Source organism: Schistocerca cancellata, chromosome 3 (genome assembly GCF_023864275.1).
Source record: "Schistocerca cancellata isolate TAMUIC-IGC-003103 chromosome 3, iqSchCanc2.1, whole genome shotgun sequence".
In the NCBI taxonomy this organism is placed as follows: domain Eukaryota; kingdom Metazoa; phylum Arthropoda; class Insecta; order Orthoptera; family Acrididae; genus Schistocerca; species Schistocerca cancellata.
Genome location: NC_064628.1, coordinates 249997168 through 250015882, shown reverse-complemented (window position 1 = coordinate 250015882; position 18715 = coordinate 249997168). Strand labels below are relative to the sequence as shown.

Sequence of the window (18715 nt, the reverse complement as noted above, 5' to 3'; positions counted from 1 at the left end):
ACGTCATTTCTGTAGGATTTTCAGTTATTTACACCAAGACAGTTTCAGCACACTACCTTATTTTTAGAATTCCGTGTGCGATGGCACGCCTGTCAACAAGCAATTTTCTATTTTTGTGTTGTAGCGAAGAACGAGTCGGGTAAGAAAAGGTTACTGAGTTTTGATGTATACTTGGTATTTCCTCCCAAGCAGTCTTCTTCAGACGGCTACACGAAATACGTTTCTTAAGATAATGCTCCAAAGCTTTTGAAACTTGAGGAGCGACATCACGGAAATCTACGAGCTGCTACACGAAAAAATCTATATTTTAGTAGTTTAGTTTTAAGCGGACATTATATGACCAAAGTCAATATACTGTTTACCTAGAACGGTGAAAATAGATTGTCGTAAGGAATTATAATTGCAGCTATACTGACATTTAACACTTTTGCCAGATAATATTTAGGTATAGAAAATGTACTCTTAAGAGAAAATAGCAGCTTCTGGTGTTTCCATGATGTCGTTATTGTATTTAAAGTCTTATGCAGAGAGTTTGTTTGAAGATTCAGCTGGAGCTAGACTAGGGCTAAGATAACGTAAGGCTGTAAAGTGACGATAACGTTCGTGAAAGAGAGACGCAGAGCCCATTTTAACCAGTGCTGCTGGTACCCACGTCTAGCGTCGCTCTGCACCACTCGCCATTAAGTACAGTAAGTGGATCAAACCAGTGTGGCGAGTGCGAGAGAGTCCTTGTTGCTCGTTCAGTGCGTGGCTGCGGGTGGTGAGCTGTGGCGGCCGGTACTCACCCCAGAGCTGGAACCGAGCAGGCTGGGCACCAGCTGCAGGATGCTGCCAGAGTCGCTGCCGCCTCCCGCACTCGCCGAGGCCCCTGCGCCAGCGCTAGCCTGCAACACGCCGGGCCAAACCTAATGTACAGCTACCACAGACACCACAAACAGTCGCTTTTTTCTTTCATTACTACCCTTTTCTCTGCGGTTTAGGCTACATTCGCTTTCGATACATATACAGTACACATCTCCTCCTCCCCCTCTCTGGATCCACCTCTTCCCCCCTCTCTCCACCTCATCCTCCTACCCATATCTCACCACCACCACTACATTTCCTATCCATCCACCTCCTCCTGCCCCATCTCTCTGTCCATCACCTCCTCTCCCTCTCTCCTTGTTCATCTTCTTCTTCCCTTTTCTCTATTTCTTTCTCCCAGTGTCACTATTCAATTCCTGCTGCCTCATCTCCCTATCTTCTCCTGCAACCCCTCCCCTCACAGTACCCACCCTCTCCTCCCCAACCCTCCTTATTCAACATCTCCTGCCCCTCTCCCTACCCATCTTCTCTTGCCCGACTCCACGAATCCATCTCCTTTTCTCCCTTCCTTATCCTTCTCCTTTCTCTCTCTATCACCTCCATCTGTCTCTCCCTTCCTTATCCTTATCCTCCCCATCTCTATCCCATTCATCCCTCTCTCCCCTGTACTTCCCATTCTGCCCCCTCTTTTGTGTCCATACCCTTCTGCTATCCACCTGAACCTTCCTCAGATGTGCCAGTACATACGTGTAGCCCCTGCAAAACAGGTCGGCACTACCCCCACACACATCTGTCGCACAGGGCAGTCTACAAGTCAGGGGCTAGAAACCATCTTTTTGTCTCTGAAGTATAGGCTGTCATGAAAATCAGGCGAATACTACTACATCACAATATGCTTTTTGTGCAGGGCAGCATACATGTATGGAGTTGAAACAGCGTTTCTTGCTTCAGCTAGGAGGTTCTAGCTCCCTCAGTGCTAACATTCGTGAAATGTTCTATATGTGTGTCAGATTTGCTTGAAAACGATCCACAGGTTTAGGGAGGGGATGCTACACATACATACACACAGGGTACTTCTTACAGGGTGTCCCAGAAATGTTACAAGGACTTAGAAAGTTTGTAGAGATTGTCTTGAGGAACAAATCGAGAACTGTTTCCAGAAACTTAGTTAAACAAAAGAGTTATGTTTTTGAATTCCAAACGTTAGAAAATTATCAGGGTAAATGAATGACCGTGAAGTAATATAAAAAGCAGTTGCATCTCACTGATTCAGTGACAAACTACCACTTATTCACGAAGAAACACTTTCTAATAGCTACATAACTGCAGCTTTCTGCGCTCAGAGCAAGACCATATAAACACGAATTTCATCCATGAGTACCGTGTATTTCTGATGTTGTCTTTTCTTATTACAGTAGGCACTTTCCTCGACATGTAACAATTTTGTATGTGCTATTTGCTCTAATAATTTGCACTTGACTTTCTAATGCACGAATATTTTTGTAAATATAATTACTTTCGCTTCAAACGCGAATGTGTTAAAGATTCTTGCCGTTTGTGGCTGAGCTGTAGCGGCGACTGTGAAAATGGTTTCTTCTTTGTTGGCAAGTAGTTTTATTGCTTTTAAAACTTCATTATCACGACTGTGTGGCTTTCCCCTCCACTACAGTTGTAGTGGCCCATCTGGTACGTTAAATAACATACGTATTGCACTCCATAACAGTTTTCTACGTTCGACATTCACTGATTTGACTGGAAGTGCAGTGAAGAAAACTTTCCATTGTTGAGTACATATTCGACGCCTTTCTGCAAAAGGTTTGGTCTTTTGCTGTTTATTAGCCACTTGTTTGGTTCTTAAAAGACGACTGTCTTGTGATGCACAGTTTCATACCTCCCAGAGACCTCACGAAACTAAAGAAAGAAAAATGTGGTGTAATTTTTTAGTTACTGCCGATGTTTATTGCACTACGTGTGCTCCCTACGTAAAACCTATATTACAAGTCCATATAAACGATAATTTTCGCATTCGACCGATATTGTTTCAAATATGAAGCTTTTTGTCCGCCTGGAGAGCTGTTGTCGCAGTGACAACAAAAGCGAGCAGGAGTGTCGTGAGTGTGTGCACTGGACTGTAGTGCAGTCTAGGAGACGGCAGGAAGTTGGAAGGTCCAGTCAGCCATACCTGGCCGCCGCCGCCGCCGCCCAGGAGTCCGCTGAGCAGGTCCACGGCTCGCTTGTCGCGCTGCATCAGCTCGCCGATGTGCCGCACGTCGCGCAGCGTCTTCTCGCGGTCGCCGCGGTCCTCCCGCAGCCGCTGCACCGCCTCCCGCAGGATGTCGTCCTCGAACTGCTGCTCCATGCGCACCGCGCGGGCCGCCGCGCGCGCCAGCGACGCCCGTGCGATGTCCGACTCAAGGCTCTGCAACAAGGTCGTCAGCGTTGGCATTATTGACACTTTCTGGGCGATTCCTCTCAAAGCACTGCAATATCTGTAATGGAATTATTTGTGAGAAATCAGTAAATATTAAAAAAGTGGAGCTCTTGAAGTAAGATCTCTTGAAGCAAGCTCTCTTAAGGTAAGCACGCCACGCGCCATGCTGTGTACACCGGAACGCGGTTACCTGCTTGTTATCTTCCGTAATGCTCTTGTTCGTCCTATGACGACAGGACAATGTTTCTTTTATAAAATTTCGTCTTAACGCCATAAGTGAGCATTAATGGACGAATCATGGTTTTCCACATAAATTCTACGTCAGTCTGATAATGCCCCAAAAGGGCGAAACATGCCATTTCCTATTTTAAAAAAAGGACTTTCCAACCGAGACTATCTCGTTTCAAGAAATTCGTAGCCGGTTGCTGTAACAGCCGCCCAGTATGGAAGGGAACCAATTTTACTAATAAACTGAAGTATGAGTGAACTATGTAAGTAGGCCTATGTTCGTTCCATGTCTCCTCCTAGACCACTGAACCGATCTAAACCTAACTTGTTACACATATCACTTGCTGTCTGGAAAGACTCGCTATCGGGGGAGAATAACCTACTTATCGAAGAGAGCTCGGCGTGGGGATGAAAAACCAGTGTAGTCCACGACGCGCGAATTCCCTTAATTTATTCATTCAACATTTGAGAATGAGAGTGCTTAGCGACTTACAACATATTTTCCACATAATTTTAAACCATTGTGAAACTTTCCCTCCTTTACAACCCCCACACAATGATGCGAAGAAAAAGTTTATCGCTCTATATATTTTCGCTGCTCATGCAGTAAAACTATTGCATGAAGCGTGACATTTTAATTTATTACATATTTACTACTAACTGTATTTGCAACACATTTTTGACGATATCACATATAAAGTTTTGTATAATGGTACGATACATATTCCAGGAGATATAACTTCATAAACGCTGAAATGCGTGAAATAATGCCAAATCACACACGACTTTTAAATTTGGTACTTCGTTACTACTAACTCTTCTCAGAACATATTTCGCAGACTCTAGCCGCATATACAGTACGTGATCGAAAGTGTCCGGACAACCCGAAAAACATACGTTTTCATATTATGTGCATTGTGCTGCCACATTCTGCCAGGTACTCCATGTCAGTGACCTGAGTAGTCGTTAGACATCATGACAGAGCAGAATGAGGCGCTCTGCGGAACTCACGGACTTCGAACGTGGTCAGGTAATTGGGTGTCACTTAGGTCATAAGTCTGTACGCGAGATTTCCGCACTCATAAAATAAACATTTCTAGGCCCACTTTTTCCGATGTGATAGTGAAGTAATAGCATGAAGGGACACTTACAGCACAAAAGCGTAGAGGCCGACCTCGTCTGTTGACGAACAGAGACCGCCGACAGTCGTAATGTGTAAAAGGCAGACATCTATCCACACCATCACACAGGAATTCCAAACAGCATCAGGATCCACTGGAAGTACTGTGACAGTTAGGCGGGAGGTGAGAAAACTTGGATTTCATGGTCGAGCGGCTGCTCATAAGCAACACATCACGCCGGTAAAAGCCAAACGACGCCTCGCTTGGTGTATCGAGCGTAAACATTGAACGACTGAAGAGTGTAAAAACGTTGTGTGGGGTGACGAATTACGGAACACAATGTGGCTATCCGATGGCAGAGTTTCGGAATGGCGAATGCCAGGTGAACGTCATCTGCCAGCGTGTGTAGCGCCAACAGTAAAATTCGTATCCGGTGGTATTATGGTGTGGTCTTGTTTTTCATGGAGAGGACTTGCACCCCCTGTTGTTTTGCGGAGCACTATCACAGCACAGGTCTTCATTGATGTTTTAAGCACTATCTTGCTTGCCAATGTTGAAGACCAATTTGGGGATGGCGATTGCATTTTTCAACTCGACTGAACACCTGTTCATAAAGCATGGCGTGTGGCGGAGTGGTTACACGACAATAATATCCCTGTAATGGACTGGCCTGAACAGAGTCCTGACCTGAATCCTAGAGAACACCTTTGGGATGTTTAGAAACGCCGACTTCGTTCTTGGCCTCACCGACCGACATCGATACCTCTCCTCAGTGTAGCACTTCGTGAAGAATGGGTGCCATGTCCCAAAAACCTTCCAGCATCTGATTGAACGTATGCATGAGAGAGTGGAAGTTGTCATGAAGGGTAAGGGTGGGCCAACACCATATTGAATTCCAGCATTATGAATGGAGGGTGCCATGGATACTTTTGATCACATAGTATACCAATGGATGTACCTGTGACTTTATATGATTGTACGACACATAGTTCAGGAGATAGAACGTGATGAGCATTAAATTGGGTGAAAACGAAAATTCATGCCGAAATTCGCTAGAGATACAGGTGAAATGTATGTATAAAATGTGCAGAATATGTTAAATATGAGGATGATGTTAAATAGATATGAAATGTGTCTGACATATGAGCAGGTGCCCAAAGCTACAGGTAAAAAGCTCATCCTAAACTCCTGGAACGATTTCAGCCAAATCTGGTAGATTATTAGTTACAGTCTGGAAAGAATACTGTGGGCGTAAGAACCACGAGCGTCCTATTGGTATGTGCTCGATAATGTGGCGAGAGAAGAGGGCAGCAGAGGAACAGACAGCGAGGAGGAAGGAGGACATGGACATAGGGGCGACGGGAGAGGAGATGGACAGAGAGACAGGGGAGTGGGAGTGAGGCTGATGGACTAAGAAAGGAGAGGAGGAACTGGAATTTGAGGGGGAAGGAGATGCACAGAGGGAGAAGCAGCAGTTGTCTGAAGAGGAAAGGTCAGGTGGACAGAGAGAGGACGACCAGATGGACGTAGAGAGGGATAGGAGGTGATGGACAGATAGTGCAGGATGGCGGAGATGATGAGTGAGAGGGGGGGGGGGGTAATAGGAGATGGAAAGAGAGGGGGGAAAAGGAAGAGAGGGGCAGAGAGAAAGGGGGGAGGGGAGAGGAGATGGATTAAGAGAAGAATAGAATACATACCTGGGCAACGCTGTGTATGCGCTATAAATGTACTACGAAATCACTCCAAAAGAAATGCACAACACGTTTTTTTTCAAAATTTCAACTTTCGTTCTACGTTTTAGCTATTCACGGAGGTTATAGGAACGCTCTTTCTGCTGGTATTAAAAATTAATTCAACTTGTTACCGCAAGTAGCATTGTCATAAAACTTTGAAGTTGGCTGCTGCTCTTGATGTTCCTTTTGAAGTAACGTGGTGTTGCAGAGTTCCTGTAATGTGAAACGAGACATCGGCAATCTTTCACAAGAGGCTGAAGAAGGTGTAAGGAGATGACGGTGCTGATTGCAGTACAGTTGGTCGTTGCGAAAGCTGATTATCTGGTGAAAAGGTGTACGCCAATACTCGGGACCCCCCGCGAAGCGGCGGAGAGAGCACTGTACAGACTCCTGACAATGAGCAGTGTACACACAGTGTGATTTTGGTTCACAACTGCATAACAGTGAACGAGCTGTCAGCCGACTGGCAGTAGCAGACACGAATGTGCGTAGAATACTGAGACAGTTGAAGGAGAACAAAGTATGCCCCACATGCGTTCCAAGAATGTTGACGGAGGCCCAAAAAGACACAGTGCGAGAACTCTGTAGAGGAGTTCTTTTTAAGAGCTGTGAGAGTAAATGAGACCTGGTTGCATTTCTTTGAACTGCAAGCAGAACGGCGATCGATGGAATGGCACCATGGAATATTGCCGAGAAAGAAGGAATTCAAAACTGCAACTTCAGCAGGAAAAGTGATGGTCACTGTGTTTTTTGATACAGGGGGACTGCTGAACGTGGACATCATGCCACACGGAATCACTATCAGTTGTTAGGCGTATGTGGGAATGCTCAAAGACTTCGTGCTCGAATGCGTTGCGTTTGACAACATCCGTAAAATAGGATTTTTGATGCTGCGTGATGACCGGCTACATGTCACTGAGAAAACCACTACGAAGATCAGAAAGCTTCTTCCGACAACTTTGAAACATCCGCCCTATTGGCCTGATGTAGCACCGCGCGATTATCCCCTCTTCAGTAAACTGAAGGAACCTTTTCGCGGAAAGGGATATGAAAATGGATTCCCTTGTGATGGTGACTGAACAGTGGATCAAACATGCTGCGCCTAACTCGTACTGTGCAAGTATACGTGACTTAGTTCTATGGCGGCGTAAGGCAGTGGAAAGAGATTATGTGGAAATATGATATTTTGTCTCTTAGAAATGTATTAACTGGCCGTGAATATCAAAGACATGAAAAATAAATTGGATGTTCAAAGAAACATTGTGTGTTTCTTTTAGAGTGATCCTCGTCGTTTACGCTAATTTTCATGCTTGTTTTTGTGCTTGTGTGTGTCAGAGAGAGAGAGAGAGAGAAAGAAAGAGAGAGAGATAGGGTGAGACACGGAAGTGAACAACAAATCGACTAAGCCGGAGACAAACAGAACAACACTGGAAGTTGGTTTCTCTCCCAGGAGTCGAAATTGTTGCAGACAGGACCCGAGTTCAATTGGAGAAAGAATGTACGCCTGGCTTGCTTTACTAGTTCTATTTCTCTTTTGCAACATGACCGTAAAACTCAACTTCACTATTCTTAACACTGTTATTGCTGGAGGATTGTGATGTGCTATATCTTGAAAGTTATTCTTCTCCACAGTGACTTCTTTGTTCCAGTTGTCTATCTGTGTCAATGTACTTGTTAATCCGTTGATATCACCAAATAACGTCACGTGCATTTGTCAGTGATATCTGTATGGAATTATTTCTGAAAACTTCTTGGTATATAATTTCCCGCGTACTAGTCTGTTACGCAGATGTGTCTAACGGTTTTTACATCAATCCAATGTTACTCAGAAAGTTACCTTTCAGTTCTTTTTGTTGGCTTTTATCCCGGAGTCGGGATGTAAATTTACGGATTCGTCACACATAACAGCAGAGGGTAGCCCTATGAGAAGTGCTCTTCCCACCGTAACTTCTCCCTTCCACCCACCTCCCTCCCCCTTCCACCGTGCTAACGTGCGTCGCTATTAGGGGGAGTAGAAAGTTATCTTTTACGTGATAGTAATACTGAGGTAACACCTCAGAACATTAATGATGAATGAGTAATTGCATAATGTGTAACAGATTTCAGTTTTCTATTATCCATTACAAACATTACGAATTTCTTTTAACTAACCCTTTTTGTAATATAACAACTACCGCCACCGCATATCAAATATCGTTTATCATACACCATTAATTTAATTTCATATTAGCAGTATACAACGCTTTATCTTGTCTGCGTTCTTATCGTCTTACTGGAATGCAACTGAAAATCATAGTATCGTAAAAAACTAGACGATAATAACTGCGTTAACGCCAAAAAAAAGACAATACTGCCGCTTGAGAAACTAAAATAATATAGATCCTCGCTTTGTATTTGTGAAAAGGCGTGAACTAGCACTGGTATTCCAACCTGTGCTAAAAAAATGGACTACAGATTGCCAAAGAGATAATTAGCGCGTTCTTGCCGTAAAAAGGGCCCTAGGCAGGCTATTAATGATCCGTATCAGGCGACAGCAGACTGAAAAGACTGGTAACACGGCTTCGACAAGTTTTCTCTTGCCGTTGCACAACAGTCGTAACAGAGCTTTAAAAACGAGATGTAGAGGGGCATATTCGAGTCACTGCCGACCTAGATACCATAAACAACTGTTAGTGGTACGCGAAAGCAAAGCGATGGAGCATTGAAAGCAAAGGAGTGATTAGTAGCTCATCTCAGATATCATTTCTGGCAAATACCTCCGCCAATATTTGGTATTAAATTTTCATTATTTATACAGAAACTTTCCTTGGATTGCGTGAAACTGGAACAGTGTTAGAACTAGTAAATTTATTAGATGCCACAGAGAGAAATCACAAGTGATTTTTACTAAGGTAATATCAACAAATGATTTGTTTGCGCTTTAAATAAGCGTTTTACATTTCTACAGGAAATTAATTAAACATGATGATAGCAAACTGGAAAAGATATAGTAAATCATCACGTCTATTAATTACACTACGACGACGAAAAGTAAAGTGTGGAAGCTGTCTTATTAATTTTAATACTTGTATTTAAATATTACTTTGAAATGTTTCGAAAATGACCAAAGAATTCTAAGCTAAAAGAAAATACTTTAGTGACAATAAATGAATACTTAATTTTCAAAAAAGTCTTCAATGCATATAGGGAAATAGAGCATGATTAATGATGAAGCTCAACTTATGTTATCTTTATCACCATGTGCTGTATTAAATTTAGAAATACGCATAGCTGCGTCCAGATTTACAGTCCTATCAAATGACAGGGTACAGTGTTTGATCCAAGCATAAAGTTGGAGTGTGTATTTAGTGCAACTCATCTACATATGTGGCTGCCTCATCCACTTTATCCATGATTCCTTCAGTTGCTACAACTAAGAACAAGAAACAGGAAGCACAAAGTGACTCCTTAAGTCAACCTTTACTTTTGCAGCACCCCAATTCTCCGAAGTAAAGAATAAAGTGTACATTATACTCACCAAATTCACTGCGTTAATTAGAGAGGGAGAGAGAAGGACGAATATAAGTTACCATGAAGAAGAGTGTTGGAATAAGATAGGGGTTTATTGTTCTCTTTATGTCAGACGTAAAGCTTAGTACAAATAGAGTTAATAAAAGATTAAAATTGTATGTACTCTTCCCCCGATATTTAAAGTATCCTAAAACTCCACGTAACGAGCGCGGTATTTTGAAATATAAGATACAGGTGCTGAAAAATTTATTGCATCACGTTCTACCCTTGTTACCTTAATCACTACCACAGGCCCCACGCAAGCGCAGGAGAATGTCTCCCATAGCACAATACCGCTCCCACAAGCCTGCATCCCTAGCGCGCCGCACGTTTCGAGCCGCCATTCACCTCGATCACGGCGTTTGTGGAGACGACCATTGACCTAGGATAGCAGAAATGAGATTCATCGGAAGAGCCGAGACGTTTCCATTGATCGAAGGTCGAATCCCGACGGTCCCGTGCCCACTGCAATCGTAATTGACGATGTCGTTGGGTCAACATGTGAACACCCAGGGGTGGTCTGCAGCGGAGCTCCATGTTCAACAATGTACGATGAACGGTGCGCTCCGAAACACTTGTACGCACAACAGCATTGTTCTTTTTCGACAGAGATGCCAAAGATCGCCATCTGTCCTACTTTACAAAGCAGACAAGCCTTCGAACCCCCACACGTTCTGTGAAGAGTCATGGACGTCCAACCATTTAGCTCCTAGTGGCAGTTTGACTGTCCTACGTTTCACCGTAGATGCTCACGACAATAGCACGTGAACACTCGACCAACTTCGCCGTTTTCGATACACTCTTCACAGGCTCAGCGTAATGCTAATCTGCCCTTTGTCAAAGTCTCTTATCTCAATGGATTTCCCCATTTGCTGCCCGTACCTTCGCTAAGGTGCCCCGTCCGTATCTACTCCGCTTACATAACGCGTCACGTGCTCGCAACGCCACCGGAAGGCATCCAACGTCGCGGTGGCCAGTAGTCATTATATTTTGGCTGACAATTGTATCTAACAAAAATATCTCTGTTAATTATATCACCACGAAAGAATTCTTGCCATTTAGCAAAGGCAGGCATCGCCCAGGAGGTGTAGCGAAACTTATAATTAATGTACACATATACATCCCTGAATTGCGTAGTGTTTGACACGAGAAACCGGCCGCGGTGGTCTAGCGGTTCTAGGCGCTCAGTCCGGAACCGCGCGACTGCTACGATCGCAGGTTCGAATCCTGCCTCGGGCATGGATGTGTGTGATGTCCTTAGGTTAGTTAGGTTTAAGTAGTTCTAAGTTCTAGGGGAGTGATGACCACAGATGTTAAGTCCCATAGTGCTCAGAACCATTTTTTTGACACAAGAAAGGTGAGTGGCTCGATAACTATACAGGAACAATGATATTGCCAATACCAAAGAAAACAAATGTCACAAAATATACTGAATATATCATTAGACAATAATTTTACAGTTAATAATGAATAAACTATTGAAACCAAAAGCGGAGAGCGAACTGAATTACGAAAGTTCGACATTAAAAGTTAAAAAGGGAGAGAGAAAAATGTTACGAATAATTGGGGGAAGGTACCTAAAATAAAAGTAGGAAAGCATGTGCAGTTTTGTTGACTTTGAAAAAATCTTTCATAAGTTCAGTTGCTTACACATATAGATGCTCTGAAGACGATAGGCATTAATTGGCAATGGAAGGAAAGAAGGCTTAAAGTCTCTTTGTATATCATACAATGAGTGAAAATAAGAATAGGATATAAAACGACAGACGAAATAAATATTGGGAGATAAATTATACAGGGCTCTTCATCTACTCTGTTTCACGTGTATTTAGTTGACTTAGTTAAAAACTATTTCCACGCAATGTGTGGCCTGACAATTGGATAGTAGATAATAAAATGTTTAATGTTTGCTTGTGACATGATATTACTGAGTCAAAAATCCAAATACAATTAACAGTACGTTAAATAATTGAACACCAAACGTGAAGAATATGGAGTGCAGAAAATGTGAAGGAGACCAAGGAAATGTTTTTACAAGGCAATCAAGGAAGATGAAAGTGAAAATTTGAGACTACTTAGGGAAACGGGATGATAACTTCAGGTACTACCTACGTAGTACAATTAGCGCTAACATGTCTTGTAATCAACAATTAAAAACCATGAAAGCTATTATAAAAGAAATGTTTTACATAAGGGGAATTTTTTGTGGTCCAATCAGAAAACAAGTAAGGAAAAGATTATTGAAGTGTTCTGTACGGCGTTTTGCCCTGTATAATGACGAAACATGAATACCGCGGCACAGAAAGAATAAATGCGTAGAAGGCCCTGACAGTTGCATCTGGAAAAGAATGGAGGGTATGCAAAGACGGATAAAATAAACAGTGAGGTTTTGTTATAAACGGTGAACGATGGGGAGCAGTAATAATTCCATTGCGGAAGAAGGCAGGTGCTGGCGGATGTGAATATTATCGATCAGTTTAATAGATGATGACTCCAAAATAGTGACACGATTTATTTACAGAAGAATGGAATAACGAAGTATCTGACTTCAGGAAAGGTCAATTTGTGTAGAAATATAGGAACATGCGTGGCAATACTGACCCCCCGACTTATCTTGGGAGATAGGTTAAAGGAAGGCAAACCGAAGTTTATAGCACTAGTAGATTTATGGCTTATGACAATATGAACTGTAGTACATTCTCAGAAATTTTAAAGGTAGCTATGACAAAACACAGGGAGCGACATGTTGGCTACAACTTGTAAAGAAACCAAATTACATTTGTAAAAGTCAAAGAACAAAATGGAAGCAGTAGAGGAGAAGGGGGCGAGGCAGAGTTGTAGCTTGTCCCAAATGTCATTCAGTCTGTACGTTGTGGAAGCCATGGAAATATTTGGAAAGGGGATTAAAGTTCAGTGGGAAGAAACAAAAACTTTATGGTTTGCCGATGTCATTGTAATTCCGTCAGACAGGGCAAAAGAGTAGGATAAGCAGTTGAATGGAATAATTGATGTCTTGAAAAGAGGCCATACTGTGAATATCGACAAAAGTAAAAGAAAGACAAATGTTGTTGAATTAATTACACGATGCTAAGTGAATTACAGTAGAAAATGGTACACTAAAACTAGAAGACGAGATTTGTTATTTGGGCAAGAGAATAGGTGATGATGGTAGAAGTATACAGCCGTAGTCCGTAAATGGCGGACCACGTCCAGTTCCGGACTGCGGAAGGTCAAATCTGGACCGCCAAATATTTTTTTAAAGTACAAATTATTCAAGTAAGTTATTTAACAAATAATCTTCTGTACATAGCAATACGTCTTAGCGCCACTCTCATCGATCTTTATAGTATTTTACAAGTAACTGAGTGATTGATTTAAGTTCTTAATTGTTAGTAGGTACATCAAATACACAAGCAAGCTGTCCGACCGATGCAGCATGTTATGTTGATCCACATGAAAGCTCTGTCCACTCGAAGTTAACATAAGAATTTTAATTAATGGTACGAAGAGCGTCTTCTTTCCGCCGCAAGCTGGATATCTTTGAAAAAGACAATGCAGGCGAGGAATTTATTCACTTTACAATAATTCTTCAATATGAAAACAGTTCTGAGATAGACATTGCAGTATTTTCAAATTGTATGTCACATCTTAGGAAGGAACCTGCAGCAAGATTTCAAGACTTTGCAGAGAAAGAGAAGTTGTCACGAGTCTTAAAATCGCCTTTTGAAAGTTATCCATCTGCAGAAGGGACTGATGTGGTTATGAGGTTGTTCCGCCTTTCAAAGCCTTCTCTCCAAATAGATATAACGGACTTGCAGGAAGACATTTCTATCCAATCGTATAAAACTGCATCCGTAGAAGAATTTAGGAGTAAACATATCCCAGAAAAATACGAAAATCGCAAAAAAATAGTCATATACATCGCTACTAAGTTTGCCAGCACATATGGTTGTAAAACATTTAAAGACGAATTTTTTGAAGAACCAAATCGCTCAAGATTAACAGCCGCACACCTTAAAGACACTATTCGCAAGAGCTGCTCCCCACCTGAATCTAACTTTAAAAAACTGGCTCAGAACCGTAAATGTAATTTCTCCTTATGATTTTTCAAAACAGTTATGCCTATCTATCGCATTTCATTTTTTGGCGAAAATTAAAATAAAAGGTAGTAACGACTATGAATGTTTTTGTAATTTTTTTAAAATTTTGTTCTCCCCGCATTAAAATTTTCAGTTGTTTCCAGGCCCTATGCAAAATGTGAATTGGCAGTAGCAAGAAACGCATATCTGATAAAGAGATATTTATAAACACTAAACATATATTCAAATGTTATAAAATCTATTCTGAAGAGTTGAGTGTAGCCAGGCACGGGATCGAAACGAGGACGATAAACGATTTGGAAGTTAAGAGAACAGAAGTTTCTGAAATTCGATACAACAGGAGAATGTAGAAGATTAGAGATGTATCGGATAACTGCTGAGGAGGTACTGAATAGAATTTGGGAGAAAATAAATTTATAGCAAAATATAAGGGACCAAGGAAGCGTCAAGATGGTAATAGAGGGAAGCGTATGTGCGTGTGGGGCGGGGGAGGGGGCGGGGGAGGTGTAGGGGAAGGGGACTAAAGTTGGAGTGGGAGACCAAGAGTGGACTACAGTCAACAGGTTCTAGTACGGTAGGTTTCAGTAGTCAAGCTGAAACGAAATGGATTGCAAAAAGGCACACTTGCCTGGAGTGTTGCATCAACCAGGAATCGGACTGAAGACCACAACAACAACAAAATTCTTCGCCTGTGCACGTGGAGCACAGAGTACACGACCAGTACCAGGGCGGCCTGGTGCGGACAGCAGCACGGTGCCGAGCCGCGTCGTCTAGTGTTACGTCAGAGGCCGCTTTCACCGCCTGGGCGGTCGTTTCGCCCGGCCTCACGCCCGTGCAACCCACGGCCTTCCTGCGGCCTTCCAGAAGGCGTGTTCACACAGACTGCGGCAGCAGCCTCCACTGACGCATCTCGACGCGCTCCGAATGCTCGCGTGCGCGCGCACACGCACACACACACACACACACACACACACACACACACACACACACACTAAGCTAGGAGACCTTGGACGCCAACATATGTTTTTGTAATGAACAAGTGACAGCAAACCTTAACAATGAAAAATATACACTATCTGATCAAAGGTATCCGGACACCCACAGGTAATCCGGTATTGACCACTAGATGCCACGAATGAGGATCCGACAGTATAAAAGTATGCAAGGAATATTGTAATGCCACCACAGAAGCAGTAACAACAGAATGGGACGGTCACGAGAGCTTAGTGATTTCGAACGAGGACTCGCAATTCGATATCGCCTGTGTAATCAATCCATCAAGGACATTTGATCGCTTCTAAATTTGCTGAAGTCCACTACTGGTTGTATGATTCTAAAGTGGAAACGCGAAGGACCGACCACAGCGGAAACAAAACCTGGTAGACTTCATACAGTGACACGTGGAGCACTGTGGAGAGATTTTCTACGGTCAGGAACTGGGTGTTGTGCTGTCCTTATCATCATCATTTCATCTCTGTGGACACGCAAGTAGCCGAAGTGGCGTCAACTCGAAAGACTTGCACCAGGCGAACAGTCTACCCGACTGTATTCCCACTTCCAACGAAAGGAATCACTTATAGTTGCAAACTGCTACCTGCATGACAGCTAATGCAATGACTGTGCGTACATACTTAAAAGAATAGGCTACAATGATCGAGCATTTGTTCATAAGCTAAGCGACGCACTAGGCGGCATAAAGGGTGACTATACTGGGCAGTGTATGACTGGAAACGATTGATTTGGAGTAATAAAATAACGGTATAAACTGGGGAAAAACGATAGACGGAGTCTCGCTTTCTCGAATGCCTGGAGAACGTTATCTGTCATGATGCGTATTGCCAATAGTAAAGTACGAAGGAGGTGGTATTAACGTATGGGGTTTTTTCGTGGTTAGGGTGTAATCCCATTATTGTGCTTAAGAAAATGCTTAAAGTGGAAAGGTATGAATACCTTTCAAAGAATTGTGTACTGCGTACAGTAGAACAACATCCGAAGACGATGACTGTATCAACACGACAGTGCATCCAGGCATGAAGCAGCGTCTCCGAGGGAGCAATTTGTGGGCAAGAACAATCCTGAACTGGACTGCTCAGAGTCCAGACCAGGACCCAATGAAACACCTTTGGCAAGAGTTATGACGTCGACTTCGATCCAAACTCTAGCGTCCAACATCAGTACCTTTTCTGATCTCGGCTCTTGAGGAAGAATGCGCTGCCATTCCTCCACAGACATTGAGAAACTTCACTGGAAGTGTCGCCAGCAGAGTTCAACTTATCATACAGGCGGAAGATGGACAAAAATCACATTCATGTCTATTACTAGTTCTCAGGATACTTTTGGTCAGCTAATGCATGGAAGCGTGAAAAGCTTCTAAATTCTGCATGCGTTCACACTAGTTTCTAGTAGGACTCAACTGATTACTCACCAGAGAGAGAGACTGTATCAAGATTTTATCAATTATATTCACTCGCCTGATCAACTGTATATTTCTGGTTTCAGAGTTCGCCTGCCATAAAAACTGACAAATTATGATGCCGGCGTTTATAGACCCCTGAAGGCAATGTAGCAAGTGAGACCTCATCACAGCAGACATTCCCAGTTCCTTTCAGTCTGTACGACAAACGTATCAATTACGTGATTCAGACCGCCCAATATGCCTGATATCTGATACAAAACCAAGCAAAAGAGGTGATATTCTGCTGGGTACCAGGACACGTAGAATAAGAGGAAAAAAAGTAACCGTCAAAGTACTCAAAGTAGCGTGTGGAGGAGGCATTGTAGTTCCGTGTGTCATCCTCCTGCCCCCCAGCCGGCCGAAGTGGCCGAGCGGTTCTAGGCGCTACAGTCTAGAACCGCGCGCCCGCTGGGGTCGCAGGTTCGAATCCTGCCTCGGGCATGGATGTGTTATGTCCTTATGTTAGTTATGTTTAAATAGGTCTAAGTTCTAGGGGACTGATGACCTCAGATGTTAGTGCTCAGAGCCATTTGAACCATTTGAACGTTGCTGCATATGGGCCTCAGCAACAGGCGCCAGGTTCAAGCACCCACGGTGACTGCTGTTCATCGTCGGCGAAGGCTCCGATTTCACTCCAGTGCCGCAACTACACCTCCACTACGTGGCGACAGGTTGCCTTTTCAGATGAATTGCGATTTATGATCCATACGGCAGACTGCCGTTGGCGTATACGGCGTGAATAAGCAAACACTCTGCATGCATTATGGCCTGGGGAATTTTTTCGTCGGATTTCCTTTGTTATCTCTCCATTCCGGCAGGCACAATGTATCAAAACACGTACACAGCTATCCTTGGGGGGGTAACGTTAACACTGCTCGTAGTTTGCGGTTGTTTATAACAAAGTAGCAACGCTAGAAGGAAGTAACTGTTTGCAGAATGATCTCCAGAGAATGATGAATGGTGTAGGCTCTAGCAGTTGACCCTGAATGTAAATAAAGGTAACATATTGCGCATGCATAGGAAACAGAACATCCACTACTGTACAGCTACACTGTTGATGGAAAACCGATGGAAGCAGTATGTACCGTAAAATATCTAGGAGTAACTATCCAGAGAGACCTTAGTTGGAATGACCACTTAAAACAAATAGTGGGAAAAGCAGGTGCCAGACTCACATTAATAGGAAAAATCTTAAGGAAATGCAACTCATTCACGAAGGAAGTGACTTATAATGCGCTTGTTCGACCGATTCTTGAGTATTGTTCATCCGTCTGGGGTCCCTACCAGGTAGGACTGATAGAAGTGGTAGAACAAATCCAATGAAGAGTTGCACGTTTCGTCACAGGATCATGTAGCCGGAGCGAGAGAATTACGGAGATGCTGAAAAATTCCACTAGCAGACGTTGCAATAACGGTGTTTTACATCACGGAGAGATTTACTACTGAAATTGCGAAAGAACACTTTCCGTGAAGAATCGGACAACGTATTACTTCCCCCGACATACGTTGCGCTTAATGACGGCGAGGAGAAAGTTCGAGCAATTAGAGCCAATACGGAGACTTACCAGCAAGCATTCATCCCGCGCGCTATTCGCGAGTGGAACAGGGTTGGAGGGCTCAGTTATTAGTACAAAAAGTACTCTCCACCATACGCAATCAGGTGGTTTGCGGAATATGACGCAGATGTAGATGTAGATACCGGTAGACTTATGTTGCCCAGCTATTTCACATTACTTTTCTATTTTTTCGATTCATCCTCAATCCATATTCTGTACGCACCAAACTGTTCATTCCAGCAGCGGTCCCTGTAATGTTATTAGAGAATCATGTCATTGACGTTCCTTCGTCGTGAATTTTTATCCCATTTTTAACCTTTCTTTTACTTCCGTCATGGCTTCTACGATGTATAGACTGACCAGTAGGGACGAAAGACTACATTCCTCACTTACACCGTTTTTAATCTTTCCCTGTAGCTTGCTCTCATTTTCCTTACAACTGCTTGAACCATTTGACATTGTCGCACACTTTTTTGTAGATCAACAAATCCAATGATAATGTCTGGATTTATCTTCAGTCTTGTTACCCTTATCAAGCGCAACGTGAGAACTGCCTCTCTAGCGCCTTTATCTTTTATAAAACCAAACTGATCGTCATCTAATAGGTTCTCAATTTTCTTTTACATTCTGGTGCAATTTATTCTTGTCAGCAATTTGCATGCATGAGCTGTTAAATTGATAGCACGATAATTCACTCACTTTAGGCTCTTGGCAATCCATTCCCGGAGATCCTAACGG

General features: G+C 43.0%; 1 protein-coding gene across 1 annotated transcript in view; it reads right to left on the bottom strand.

Moving 5' to 3' along the window:
• The window catches only part of LOC126176689 (keratin, type I cytoskeletal 9-like), a 118325-nt gene that overhangs the window by 50003 nt on the left and 49607 nt on the right, over nt 1-18715 (bottom strand). The window contains exons 3-4 of the mRNA XM_049923852.1: nt 2987-3223; nt 786-884 (exon numbers count right to left, since the gene is read on the bottom strand). Coding sequence (XP_049779809.1) covers nt 786-884; nt 2987-3223 — 336 coding nt within the window. The remainder of the gene's footprint in view (nt 1-785; nt 885-2986; nt 3224-18715) is intronic.